This window comes from Somniosus microcephalus, chromosome 9 (assembly GCF_052327205.1).
Source record: "Somniosus microcephalus isolate GS21.2 chromosome 9, FLI_Smic_1.0, whole genome shotgun sequence".
Classification (NCBI taxonomy): domain Eukaryota; kingdom Metazoa; phylum Chordata; class Chondrichthyes; order Squaliformes; family Somniosidae; genus Somniosus; species Somniosus microcephalus.
Genome location: NC_140995.1, coordinates 199,525,714 through 199,539,760, shown reverse-complemented (window position 1 = coordinate 199,539,760; position 14,047 = coordinate 199,525,714). Strand labels below are relative to the sequence as shown.

General features: G+C 45.0%; 1 protein-coding gene across 2 annotated transcripts in view; it reads left to right on the top strand.

The window, feature by feature from the left end:
• Positions 1 to 14,047, top strand: part of atg5 (ATG5 autophagy related 5 homolog (S. cerevisiae)) — a 272,449-nt gene that overhangs the window by 33,974 nt on the left and 224,428 nt on the right. For both annotated transcript variants that reach the window (XM_085997734.1, XM_085997735.1), the window contains exon 4: positions 12,330 to 12,408. In XM_085997734.1, coding sequence (XP_085853860.1) covers positions 12,330 to 12,408 — 79 coding nt within the window. The remainder of the gene's footprint in view (positions 1 to 12,329; positions 12,409 to 14,047) is intronic.

Below are 14,047 nucleotides of genomic sequence, written 5' to 3'. Positions count from 1 at the left end.
CCTCCAAGTCACACACCATCCTGACTTAGAAATATATCTCCGATCCTTCATCATCGCTGGGTCAAAATCTTGGAACGAACTCCCGAACAGCACTGGGAGTACCTTCACCACAGGGACTGCAGCGGTTCAAGAAGGCGGCTCACCACCGCCTTCTCGAGGGCAATTAGGGATGGGCAATAAATGCTGGCCTTCCCAGCGACGCCCAGATCCCATAAGCGAATTAAAAATTAAAAAAAAAGGGTGGAAGTTATGCTACAGTTGTACACAGCTCTGGTTAGACTGCATCTGGAGTACTGTGTTCAGTTCTGGGCACTGCACCTGAGGAAGGATATATTGGCCTTGGAAGGGAGTGCAATGCAAATTCACCAGAATGGTACTGGGGCTAAAAGGGTTAAATTATGAGGACAGGTTGCTTAGACTAGACTTGTATTCCTTTTGAGTATAAAAGATTAAGGGGTGATCTAATTGAGGTGTTTAAGATGATTAAAGGATTTGATAAGATAGAGAGAAACTATTTTCTCTAGTGGGGGAGTCCAGAACAAGGTGGTGTAATCTTTAAATTAAAGCTAGGACAATCAGGGGTGATGCCAGGAAGCACTTCTTAACACAAAGGGTAGTGGAAATCTGGAACACTGTCTCCCAAAAAGCTGTTAAGGCTAGGTCAGTTGAAAATGTCAAAACTGAGATTGATAGATTTTTGTTAGGTAAGGGTAATCAGGGATATGAAACCAAGGTGGGTAAATGGCATTGAGATACTGATCAGCCATGATCTAATTGAATGGTAGAACAGGTTAGAGGGGCTGAATGGCCTACTCTTGTTCCTATGTGATGGGCAAGTGCAAGGAAAATGGCTGCAGGCAACACAGGAGAGTCTGTTTGATGTGCACACATTTAGCATTGTAACAAATTCTTCTTACCTGAAGATTAAGTGTTTGTTGTTCAATATTGCCACACTTATTCTCTTGTATGAGAATGACATAGCCACAATCTGGCCCATAGTCACTTGTGAGCTTGGAGTTCCATTGAAGTGAAATGGACTTTTTGTCAGCAGGGTATTGCTGCTCACTCTTCTGAAGTAATTTAGGATTTTTCATTCCATTTTTATTGGAGGGTTGAGCCTCTTGACATTTAGAGACACTATTTTGATATTGTTCATTTTGTGAGTAAGTGTGGTTTATGGTGCTCACTGTGCGGATATGTTCCATGGTTGTGCCTGTTATACCTTCAGGTGGTCAGACTTAGCTGAGCAGGGACATCTTGTGTTGCCATGGCTTTATGGTTCGAAGATTCTCATCTATCTTTGGTTCTTATGTAGAGTCTGCTGGAGGTATGCTTGGATGTCTTTTTGAGTGTATTTAATAATACTTAAAGCTTTACAGTGCTTAATTGTGGTACATTTTTCTTTCATTAAAACTATAGAAAGGGAACTAGAATTTTTGGTGGTCGTAGTGCAACTGAAGAAGATATCTTGATGGTTACATGTCCACAGAGTCTCTCTGCTGTGAGATGATTTGTCAGGGGTTTAATTATTTTTTTAAAATCATTAATTATCTTTGTAGACCTTACTGAATGGGATCCAATAGCAAGGCTTGCTCTTTAATGACACTGTAAAGAACCCCAAGATGAGTCTTGCCCTATAATACCACTATAGTTGCATTAAACGTAATTGGCTGATTGTAACTGATCTGTTAGAAAAATTGAGCTGAAAGCTTGGCTGAATATCTTGCTGTGGGAGAGGATACTAGTGCTATTGCTCCACCACTACAGAAAGGTAGAAAGATAAACTAATGACAACTTGCACTACTCCTGATGATACAAAGTTGTATTTTTGTACTAAAAATCTTAATTATCTAATAATTTGAATTAAAGGACATAGTTGGAATTTAGTGTTAAAAAAAAATTGAATGATCAGATGATTTGAATTGTGACAATTAAGAGGAGTACGTGGTACTCATTAATTGGGCACCCCATTATATAAAAAACATTAACGCCTTTGAGAGTGTACAGCATCATAAACAAACAAACAGTATAAAAAGACCATTGCTAGTGCGAGCAAGCACTGAGTGCGAGGTCAGCAGAGAGTGCTGTGAGTTTGGGTAAGTGTGAGAGTTCTTTAATTGTTATTTCGCTTTAAATCATTCTTGATAAGATTACTTAAGCAGTTTAAGTAAAGGGAAAAAGTTAAGTATTTGGGATTCTGTTGGTTTAAGAAGAGTAAAACAAGGTTACACTGCAGTAGGAGTAAATTGGCACAGCAGGCAGTGAAAACCAGTTTTCTAACCAATCAGCAGGGGTGACTCATTTGGCTGTAAACAAACAAACAGTATAAAAAGACCATTGCTAGTGCGAGCAAGCACTGGGTGCGAGGTCAGCAGAGAGTGCTGTGAGTTTGGGTAAGTGTGATTTAGGTGCTCTTTTCAAACTTTAACTCTGTGGGTTGCAGTTAATAAGGCCTTTCTGGTGCAGAGTGACTGTTGGTAAACCATTTAACTGGTGTAACTAGAGGGATTGATTTAATTTAAATCCAATTCATTAAAGGGGATACTAGCATCTAAAATCAGGCAGAGGGTGTCCATAACTAACAATAAAAAATGTAATTAATTACATAGAATGGAGCAGGTGATGTGTTACTGTTGCGAGATGTGGGAGCCGGTGAACCCCATTGAGGCTCACGGTGATTACGTCTGTGACAAGTGTCTGCTGCTACAGGAACTCCAGCTCTGTGTTGATGAGCTGGAGTCTGAGCTTCAGACACTGCGACACATCAGGGAGGGGGAGAAGTACCTGGACTGTGTATCAGGAGGTGGTCACACCTATGAAGTTAAGTAATTCAGATGTAGCCCATGGTCAGGGACAGGACGGTGTGACTACGAGTGAGGCAGGTACGGGGATCCAGGAGGTAGAGCTGGAGGAGCCGCAGCCCTTGCTCTTGACCAACAGGTTCGAGGTTCTTACTCCCTGTGGGGACAGGAACAGGGACTGCAGGGAGGATGAGCAACCTGGCCACAGCACCGTGGAACGGGGGGCCATTCAAGAGGGGGGAGTAAATAGAAATGTTGTAGTGGTAGGGGATAGTATTAAGGGGATAGATAGAGTTCTCTGCAGCCGAGAGCGAGAGTCCCAAAGGCTGTGTTGCCTACCCGGTGCCAGGGTTAAGGACATCTCCTCTGGGCTGGAAAGAAACTTGCAGTGGGAGGGGGTGGATCCAGTTGTCGTGGTCCATGTTGGTACAAACGACGTAGATAGGACTAGGAAGCCGGTTCTGTTAAAGGAGTATGAGCAGCTAGGGGTCAAATTAAAAAACAGAACCTCAAGGGTAATAATCTTACCTGAGCCACGAGCGAATTTGGCTAGGACAAATAAAATTAGAGAGCTAAATGCGTGGCTCAAAGACTGGTGTGGGAGAAATGGGTTTTGCTTCCTGGGACACTGGCACCAGTACTGGGGCAGGAGGGAGCTGTTCCGTTGGGACGGGCTTCACTTGGCCAGTGCTGGGACTAGAGTCCTGGCGGATCATGTAACTAGGGCTGTAGAGAGGGCTTTAAACTAACTAGTGGGGGGAGGTTCCTAGAGAGCAAATAATAAAAATGACAACAGAGAAGGTCATAGACTTAGGTAGCATTGGGGAAATTAAAAACCAGAGCGTGTCAGGAAGGGGCAGAAGGTATGGAGTAAAAGGTAAAGTAATAAAAAGGGCAAAAGCAGGAACTAAGTGTCACAAAACATATTTGAAAGTTCTCTATCTGAATGCACGTAGCATTCGTAACAAAATAGACGAGTTAATGGCACAAATACCTACATATGGGTATGATCTTGTGGCCATTACAGAAACATGGCTGCAGGGTGACAATGCCTGGGAATTAAACATACCAGGTTATTTAACGATCAGGAAGGAAGGGGAGGTGGGGGGCTATGTTAATAAAGGAAGGAATCACTGTAATACAGAGAAATGATATTGGGTCCAAAGATCAGGATAATGAAACAGTTTGGGTGGAGGTAAGGAATAATAAGGGGGAAAAAACACTAGTGGGCGTAGTCTATAGGCCTCCGAACAGTTGCAACTCTGTTGGACGGAGCATCAATCAGGAAATAGTTGAGGCTTGTAATAAGGGAACATCTATAATTATGGGGGATTTTAACTATCATATTAATTGGACAAATCAAATTGGGCAGGGCTGCCTTGAGGATGAGTTCATTGAGTGTATTAGGGATGGGTTTCTTGAGCAGTATGTAACTGAACCGACCATGGGGCAAGCGACCTTAGATCTGGTCCTGTGTAACGAGACAGGATTAATTAAAAATGTCCTAGTAAAGGATCCCCTTGGAATGAGTGACCATAACATGGTTGAATTCCATATTCAATTAGAGGGTGAGAAGGTTGGATCTCAAACAAGCGTGCTAAGCTTGAATAAAGGAGACTATGAAGGTATGAGAGCGGAATTGAGTAGAGTGGATTGGGAAAATAGATTAAAGGGTAAGACGATACATGATCAGTGGTGTACATTTAAGGAGTTATTTTACAACTTCCAAAAAAAATATATTCCACTGAGAAGAAAAGGGTGTAAAAGAAAAGACAGCCATCTGTGGCAAGTAAAGAAATTAAGGATAGTATTCGAATAAAAACAAGGGCATATAAGGTAGCCAAATCTAGTGGGAGGATAGAGGATTGGGAAAACTTTAAAAGACAGCAAAACATAACAAAAAGATTGATTAAGAAAGGGAAGATAGATTATGAAAGTAAATTAGCAAAAAATATAAAAACAGATAGTAAGAGTTTTTATAGTTCTATAAAAAGAAAAAGGGTGGCTAAAGTAAATATTGGTCCCTTAGAGGATGAGACCGGGAAATTAATGGTGGGAAATATGGAGATGGCAAAAACACTGAATGAATATTTTGTATCAGTCTTTACAGTAGAGGACACTAAGAATATCCCAACACTGGACAAACAGGGGGCTATAGGGGGGGAGGAGCTAAACACGATCAAAACCACTAAGGAAGTGGCACTCGGTAAAATAATGGGACTCAAGGCGGATAAATCACCTGGACCGGATGGCTTACATCCTAGGGTCTTGAGGGAAGTGGCGGTAGGGATTGTGGATGCATTGGTAATAATTTTCCAAAACTCCCTGGACTCGGCAAAGGTCCCGGCAGACTGGAAAACTGCTAATGTAACGCCCTTATTTAAAAAGGGCAGTAGACAGAAGGCTGGAAGCTATAGACCGGTTAGCCTAACATCTGTGGTAGGTAAAATTTTGGAGTCCATTATTAAGGAGACAGTAACAGGACATTTGGATAATCATAATTTAATTGGACAAAGTCAGCATGGTTTTATGAAGGGGAAGTCATGTTTGACAAATTTGCTGGAGTTCTTTGAGGAAGTAACATATAGGGTGGATAAAGGGGAACCAGTGGACATAGTGTATTTAGACTTCCAAAAGGCATTTGACAAGGTGCCACACAAAGGATTATTGCTTAAGATAAAAAATCACGGGATTGGGGGTAATATTCTGGCATGGATAGAGGATTGGCTATCTAACAGAAGGCAGAGAGTTGGGATAAATGGTTCATTCTCAGACTGGCAATCAGTAACTAGTGGTGTTCCGCAGGGGTCAGTGCTGGGTCCCCAACTCTTTACAATCTATATTAACGATTTGGAGGAGGGGACCGAGTGTAACATATCAAAGTTTGCAGATGATACTAAGATGGGAGGGAAAGTAGTGAGTGAGGAGGACATAAAAAACCTGCAAGGGGACATAGACAGGCTAAGTAAGTGGGCAGAGATTTGGCAGATGGAATACAATACTGGAAAGTGTGAGGTTATGCACTTTGGCAGGAAAAATCGTAGAGCAAGTTATTATCTTAATGGCAAGAAACTGGAAAGTACTGAAGTACAAAGGGATCTGGGGGTCCTGGTGCACGAAACTCAAAAGGTTAGTATGCAGGTGCAGCAAGTGATTAAGAAGGCCAATGGAATGTTGGCTTTCATTGCTAGGGGGATAGAATATAAAAATAGGGAGGTATTGCTTCAGTTGTACAAGGTATTGGTGAGACCGCACCTGTAATACTGCATACAGTTTTGGTGTCCATACTTAAGAAAAGACATACTTGCTCTCGAGTCAGTATAAAGAAGGTTCACTCGGTTAATCCCGGGGATGAGGGGATGGACGTATGAGGAGAGGTTGAGTAGATTGGGACTCTACTCATTGGAGTTCAGAAGAATGAGAGGCGATCTTGTTGAAACATAAGATTGTGAAGGGGTTGGATCGGGTGGATGCGGGGAGGATGTTCCCGATGATGGGTGAAACTAGAACTAGGGGGCATAGTCTTAGAATAAGGGGCTGCTCTTTCAAAACTGAGATGAGGAGGAACTACTTCACTCAGAGGGTGGTAGGTCCATGGAATATGCTGCCCCAAAAAGCTGTAGAAGCTACATCATTACATAAATTTAAAACAGAAATAGACAGTTTCCTAGAAGTAAAGGGAATTAAGGGTTACGGGGAGCGGGCAGGAATTTGGACATGAGCCTAGGTTCGGATCGGTCATGGCCCTGTGGGTAGCGGAGCGGGCCCAGGGGTCGTGTAGCCTGATCCTGCTCCTATTTCGTGTGTCTAATTCTGTTAGATTCAGGAGATGGTTCTGTGATAGTAGATTGGCGGTTAGGATGAGATCAGCCATGATCTTATTGAATGGCGGAGCAGGCTCGAGGGGCCGATTGGCCTACTCCTGCTCCTATTTCTTATGTTCTTATGATTCACCAGGATGATGCTCAGGATGGGAAGTTCTGAGAGGAGAGGAGATAGTGGGACTATTCCACTGGAGCGAAGATTTAATGGAAGATTTTTTTAAATGATGGGATTTGTTAGGGTGAATAGTGAAAGACCATTTCCTCTGCATGGGGAATCAGTGACGAAGAGTCATCAATTTAAAATTGTCATAGGGCAAGGAGAGGTGTTGGGGCAATTTCTTCATGCAGAGAATTGTTGGAGCATGGAATACTTTTCCATAGGGAGTAGTTGAGTCAGGAACTATTAAGGCAAAAGTGGGTAAATATTTGAAGCAGAAAAAGATACAGGCTATGGTGAGAGCAGGGCAGTGGAATTAGTTTCAGATTGCTCTAGTAAAGAACTGGCACAGATCCAATGGGTCGTATGGCGGCCTCCTGTGCTGTCAACATCTATGGTTCTGTTGACAGGACAGTCAGGGGATTTGGGGATATTTTTGCCGCCCAGATGTTTCCATAATTTAATCCAGTGATAATGATCATGAAAAGGTTTGAACGAGAGATTCCTTTTACCATTATAGTAAAGCTTTCAACATGTGGTTTAAAAGTCTTCATAGATGTTTTTTGGAGATGTAAGTTTTTTGCTACTGTTGGCATTCTCAAAATCTTGTGGGTTGGACTGCTGTGAATCTTTGAGACACATCTATGCCATTTGGCAACCCCAACATAGCTCTACAGCTTGAGAATGCAGATCCTGCAGCAAATCTGTTTATAGTTTGCGCACAACTGTATATAATATGTATGGATGTTTCTTAGCTGTTTGTATTTGACACCATCTCTCTCCTGACCAAACACTCAAGCTGAACCAGACTGTTTGCAACCTTGGTGTCTTGTTTGATCCTGAGCTTAGCCTTAAACTCCTATCCACTAGGGCCACTTATTTCCACCTCCACAACATTGATTGCCTCAGCCCCTTTTATAAATGCCTTTTCATTTACAAACTTCAGAAACTTCCTCAAAACCCCTCTCTTCAACCAAGCTTTCGGTCACATTTCCTACTCTCTCTGGCTCTGTCATTTTCCATGTGCGCATCTGTGAAGCATTTTTGAATGTTTCTTTACATTGCAGATGCTATATAAATACAACATGTTGATAACGTGCAGCAGTAAATTGAACCCTAATAATGTGTTCAGATTGCCACAAAGTTCTAGAACCTGGTGACACAGACTCAAGCTTGGAAGAGGGAAGATGCACAGTCGATTTAGATTGAATTACTTTATGTGGTACAGTAGTGTGGTACAGATTGTCATAAAACTCAACTAGTTCACTAACGTCCTTTAGGGAAGGAAACTGGCTGTTCTTGCCTATCTGGTTTATATGTGACTCCAGTTTCACAACAACCTGGTTGACTTCTAACTGTGCTCTGAAGTGGCCTAGCAAGCCACACAGTTGTATCAAACTGCTCCAAAAAAATAGCAGCCTTGCGGGAGCACCTTCATTTATAAGGACTGCAGTGGTTCAAGAAGAAGGGTCACCGCCACTTTCTCAGGGCAACTAAGGATGGGCATTAAATGCTGGCCTTGCCAGCGATTCTGATATTTTGAGAATTAAATAAAAATATGCAAAGGTTGTGCAATGGGCTGTGTCGGGGGAATAGTGTGGAAACATTTAAGGGAGAATTGTATCGATATTAGTGGGAGTGGACAATTGATTTGTTTTTGTGGCTAGAGAGATGAACTGCAGTTTCCCTCAGTCTTGTATTTTCCTATGTTCTTTGTCTCGCCAGATTTTTTTTTACCTAGCCAGGTGAGACACCTAGGTGTTAAGTGGCCGTGAAGTATTAAGTGGCATGTAACCAGTATGTGATGTACACCAATACCTGGTGTTTTGACTAGGAATGGTGAACTCTGAAGTACCTCAGCTCAGTGTCCTCGGCCCAACCATCTTCAACTGCTTCATCAATGACCGTCCCTCAATCATAAGGTCAGGTGTGGGGATGTTCGTTGATGATGACAGTGTTCAGTTCCATTCGCAACTCTTCAGATAATAAAGAAGTCCGTACCCACATGCAGCAAGACCTGGACGACATTCAGGCTTGGGCTGATAAGTGTCAAGTAATATTTGCATCACACAAGTGCCAGGTAATGACCTTCTCCAACAAAAGAGTCCAACCACCTCTCCTTGACATTCAACGACATTACCATTGCTGAATCCCCCACCATCAACATCCTGGGGATCACCATTGACCAGAAACCTAACTGGACCAGCCACATAACTACTGTGGCTACAAGAGCAGCTCAGAGGCTGGGTATTCTGTGGCAAGTGACTCATCAGACTTCCTCAAAGCCTTCCCACCATCTACAAGGCACAAGTCAGGAGTGTGATGGAATACTCTCCACTTGCCTGGATGAGTGCAGCACCAACAACAGTCAAGAAGCTCAACACCATCCAAGACAAAGCAGCCCGCTAGATTGGCACCGCATCCACCACCGTAAACATTCACTCCCTCCACCACCGGCACACCGTGGCTGCAGTGTGCACCATCCACAAGATGCACTGCAGCAACTCGCCAGGGCTTCTTCGGCAGCACCTCTTAAACCTATGACTTCTACCGCCTGGAAGGACGAGGACAAGGGCAGCAAGTACATGGGAACACTACCACCTCTAAGTTCCCCTGCAAACCACACACCATTCTGACTTCGAAATATATCGCCGTTCCTCCGTCGTCGCTGGGTCAAAATCCTGGAACTCCCTCCCTAATAGCACTGTGGGAATACCTTCACCACACGGACTGCAGCGGTTCAAGAAGGCGGCTCACTACCACCTTCTTGAGGGCAATTAAGGATGGGCAATAAATGCTGGCCTTGGCAGTGATGCCCATATCCCATGAATGAATAAATTTATTGCCCTTGAGAAGGTGGTGGTGAGCCACCTTCTTGAACTGCTGCAGTCCACGTGGTGAAGGTACTCCCATAGTGCTGCTAGGGTTCCAGGATTTTGACCCAGCGACTATGAAGGAACGGCGATATATTTCCAAGTCGGGATGGTGTGTGACTTGGTGGGGAACTTGGAGGTGGTGGTGTTACCATGCGCCTGCTGCCCTTGTCTTTCTAGGTGGTTGTGGGTTTGGGAGGTGCTGTCAAAGAAGCCTTGGCAAGTTGCTGCAGTGCATCTTGTAGACGATGCACACTGCAGCCCCGGTGCGCCGCTGGTGGAGGGAGTGAATGTTTAAGGTGGTGGACAGCACCTCCCAAACCCACAACCTCAACCAGGTGATGACACACTTGCCGTAGAATACCCAACCTCTGACCTGCTCTTGTAGCCACAGTATTTATGTGGCTGGACCAGTTAAGTTTTTGGTCAATGGTGACCCACCAGGATGTTGATGGTGGGGCACTTAGCAATGCACGTTGTTCAGTTCCATTCGCAACGCCTCAGAAAATGAAGCAGTCATGCCTGCATGCAGCAAAACTGACGACATTCAGGCTCGAGCTGATAATTGGCAAGTAACATTCGCGCCACACAAGTGCCAGGCAATGACTTTCTCCAACAAGAGAGAGTCTAACCACTTCCCCATGAAATTCAACGACATTACCATCGCCAAATCTCCCACCATGCTGGTTACAGCATGCTGCTTCCGTTGTTTAGCACGCACGCTGTATGAATAGCTGACACGTCCCTACGGGGAGTAAGCATTCCATTGTAATTGTACTTGTACTGGTTACATATGGCAAATAAAATTTAATTGAATTGAATGTAGTCCTGTGTTGCAGCTTCCCCAGGTTGGCATCTCATTTTTAGATTTGCCTGGTGCTGCTCCTGACATGCTCTTCTACACTCCTCATTGAACCAGGGTTGGTCGTCTGGCTTGATGTTAATGGTAGAGTGAGGGATATGCTGGGCCATGAGGTTACAGATTGTGGTGGAATACAATTCTAATTCTGCTCCTGCTGATGGCCTACAGCGCCTCATGGATGCCCGGTTTTGAGCTGCTAGATCTGTTCTGAATCTATCCCATTTAGCACGGTGCTACCAGGCCACTTTTGGTGATGGGCATTGTAGTCCCCCATCCAGAGTACATTCCGTGCCCTTGCTACTCTCGGTGCTTCTTCCAAGTGGTGTTCAACATGTCCTGATTCATCAGCTGAGGGAGGGCAGTAGATGGTAATCAGCAGGAGGTTTCCTTGCCCATGTTTGACCTGAAGCCATGAGACTTCATGGGGTCTGGAGTCGCTGTTGAGGACTCCCAGGGCCGCTCCCTCCCGTATACCACTGTGCTGCCACCTCTGGTGGGTCTGTCCTGCTGGTGGGGCAGGACATACCCAGGGATGGTGATGGAGGAGTCTGGGACATTGGCTGAAAGGTATGATTCTGTGAGTATGACTATGTCAGGCAGTTGCTTGACTAGTCTGTGGGACAGCTCTCCCAATTTTGGCACAAGTCCCCAGATGTTAGTGAGGAGGACTTTGCAGGGTCGACTCGGCTGGATGTGCCTTCGTCGTGTCCAAGGTCGTCCGTCTGGTTTTATTATTGTTGTTTCTTATAGCCGTTTGCTACAACTGAGTGGCTTGCTAGGCCATTTCAGATGGCAGTTAAGAGTCAACCACATTGCTGTGGGTCTGGAGTCACAAAGGCCAGACTAGGTAAGTACAGCAGATTTCCTTCCCCAAAGGACATTAGTGAACCAGATGGGTTTTTAACAGCAATCCAGTAGTTTCATGGTCACGATTACTGATACTAGCTTTTTATTCCAGGTTTATTTAATTAACTGAATTTAAATTCCCCAGCTTCCATGGTGGGATTTGAACTCAGTCCAGTAACATAACCACTATGCTACCGTTCCCTGCATTTCACACCTTGCACATTTACCTGAACTGAACTCGGAGCATTTGGAAAACCAGCTAATTAAGAATCTGAGATCAATGTGGTTACATAATTTCTATGCATTTCACACTTTGCACATTTCAGCTCCCTGCGGAGTGGAGAAAATGGGTAGGATGGTCTAATTAGGAGCCAGAAGAAATGAGCGAACAGTTCAGAGGAGAACTGACAACAGTCGTGCCAGTGAGAACGTTTGCATTGGCGAGTGAGCAAGCGATTGTCTATCAGATGACTTTTTTCTTGTGTCCTATCCAGGAGTCTGATAGATTGGGGCAGGGGTGTCAAACTCATTTTATATGGTGAGCCTGAGCCGATATTCTGGCATTTTGCATGGGTCATGTTCAGCGCAAGTTATCAAAATAGAAATAGAGAAAGATAAGACGTATCAGCACTTATTTGCAATATAGCAAATCAAATCCAACTCGAGCTTTCTTGCCCAGCATTGCAGGTCTGTGGCCACACTCAGCTTTTGTTCTGTCCACATCCAATTTGTCCAGAGCTCCCATCAAGCTATTGAAGAGGTAATTTGCTGTTGTTGTGTCTCATCGGCACCAATTCTACAAACTCCTCTGTTATGCACATGTTGTCATCAACTCCACGAATGACTGCTGCTAGCAGTGCTTTCATCAATTGCAATTGAAAAAGCTGCAAATAACTTTACTTTGTCCTGCAGTTGACTGTTCCAATTCTGTTTCAATTACTAATCTGGTTTCCTTTTTTTCATCAGGCATTATCCAATTGGTTTACTTTTTGACCTTCATGCATCGAACACTGCACTACCATGGAACATTATAGTACATTTCAAGGTAATTTTACACTTTTTCTTTGACTGTTGTATTGGTTAAAACGGCACCATTGCAATGAAATGGCCAGGATGTTTTAAAGGCAAGTCAGTTTGAAGGTTCATGATACAAACTGTGGTTGTATGTTTTTTCACCCCATGTGTATAAACTACAGTGCTGATTGCAGCAATGTATTTGAATTTGGTGGGTACCAACTATCTACAACATATTACATTTTTTGCATCTAACTCGCAGTTCCTGTTTGCCATACTTGCTTCGAATTGTAATGCTTTGTTGCTTATCTCAAAGTAAAACCGCAGCAAATCACCGGGATTGTACCAACCAAAAGTGAGGAAAGCGGCTGGAAAACTGCTAGTTTGAAGCTACAGGAAACTTTCGATTAACCGGCCCCTAAATAACCGGAAATGTCGGTTAACCGGCAAAATTCAGGAGTCGGTTTCAGCTAACTTTTATAACTTTTATTACTTGCACAGCAACAAATTGAGGAAGGCAAGGGTTTGGCTGCAGCTGTTGCTAAGCTACAGAGACGCTTGCAACTTGTGGACGTTGTTCTGAAGCTGTTGCTAAGCAACAGGGTTTGTTGCTTCATACGGAGCTCTAAGGTCCGTATCTTTCACTATAGCGTTCGGTTATCCGGAATTGTTGCTGAACCGGCACCACGTCGGTCCCGTCCGTGCCGGATACCAGAAAGTTTCCTGTATTAAGGACTTCTGAAAACAATTATTCCTGAATGACCAGTCAATAAACTCTCCGTAAACCTGCGCTCATCTAAGACTCTGCTGCCCTTAACTTCCACCAAGTCCCCGTTCACCCAGCATCCTTGTGCTCGCTGACCTACATTGGCTCCCGGTCCACAACGCCTCAGTTTTAAAAGGCTTAGCCTCATGTTCAAATCTCTCCATGGCCTCGCCTGTTCCTACCTCTGTAACCTCCTCCAGTCCTACAACCGTCTGAGAACTCTGCGTTCCTCCAACTCAGGCCTTTTGTGCACCCCCCACTTCCTTCATTGATGGCTGTGCCTTCAGCCATTTAGTCCCTAATCTCAGGAATTCCCTCCCTAAACCATTTTGCCTCTCAAGAGGCTGCTTAAAATCTTCGGCCTAGAAATTGGGTTTTGGCGCAGCCAGGGCTTTAGCGCCGGAAGTTAGTGCCGGCGCTAAGTCCCCCTGCGCGCGCCAAAAATTCAGTAGCGCCGCGCCCAAACGGCTGCCGGCGCTACTGGAGGGTTTCAGCGCCTCCCAATGGGCGCTACCTGCCCCATTGCGGCGCTGTTCCGGCGCTGCGGCGCCCGATGCGGTGCGGCAGGCTGGGGAAGTGCAGGCCTTCTCCTTCCGTTAAGGAGGAGCTGCCTGCACCCGACCGCTGGCCGTTGACGGCTGAATAAAAATGAGCCCGGCACCTCGGAGAAGTGCCGGGCTCGCGGCCCACACGCATCTGTGCCGCGGGGGGGTCTTGGAGGAGTCCGGGGAGGGAGGTGCGGGCAGGCGGCCGCCGGGGAAGCGGCCGGCCGCCGCGCGACCTTAATGCGCCGGCGCTAACTTCAGCAAGGCACCTTTTACAGAACGTTGCTTGCGGCTGCCACGGGCGAGGCGGCCGCAACTCAATTTCGGAGTTCGGGCGGGTTACCACGGCAACCGGGACG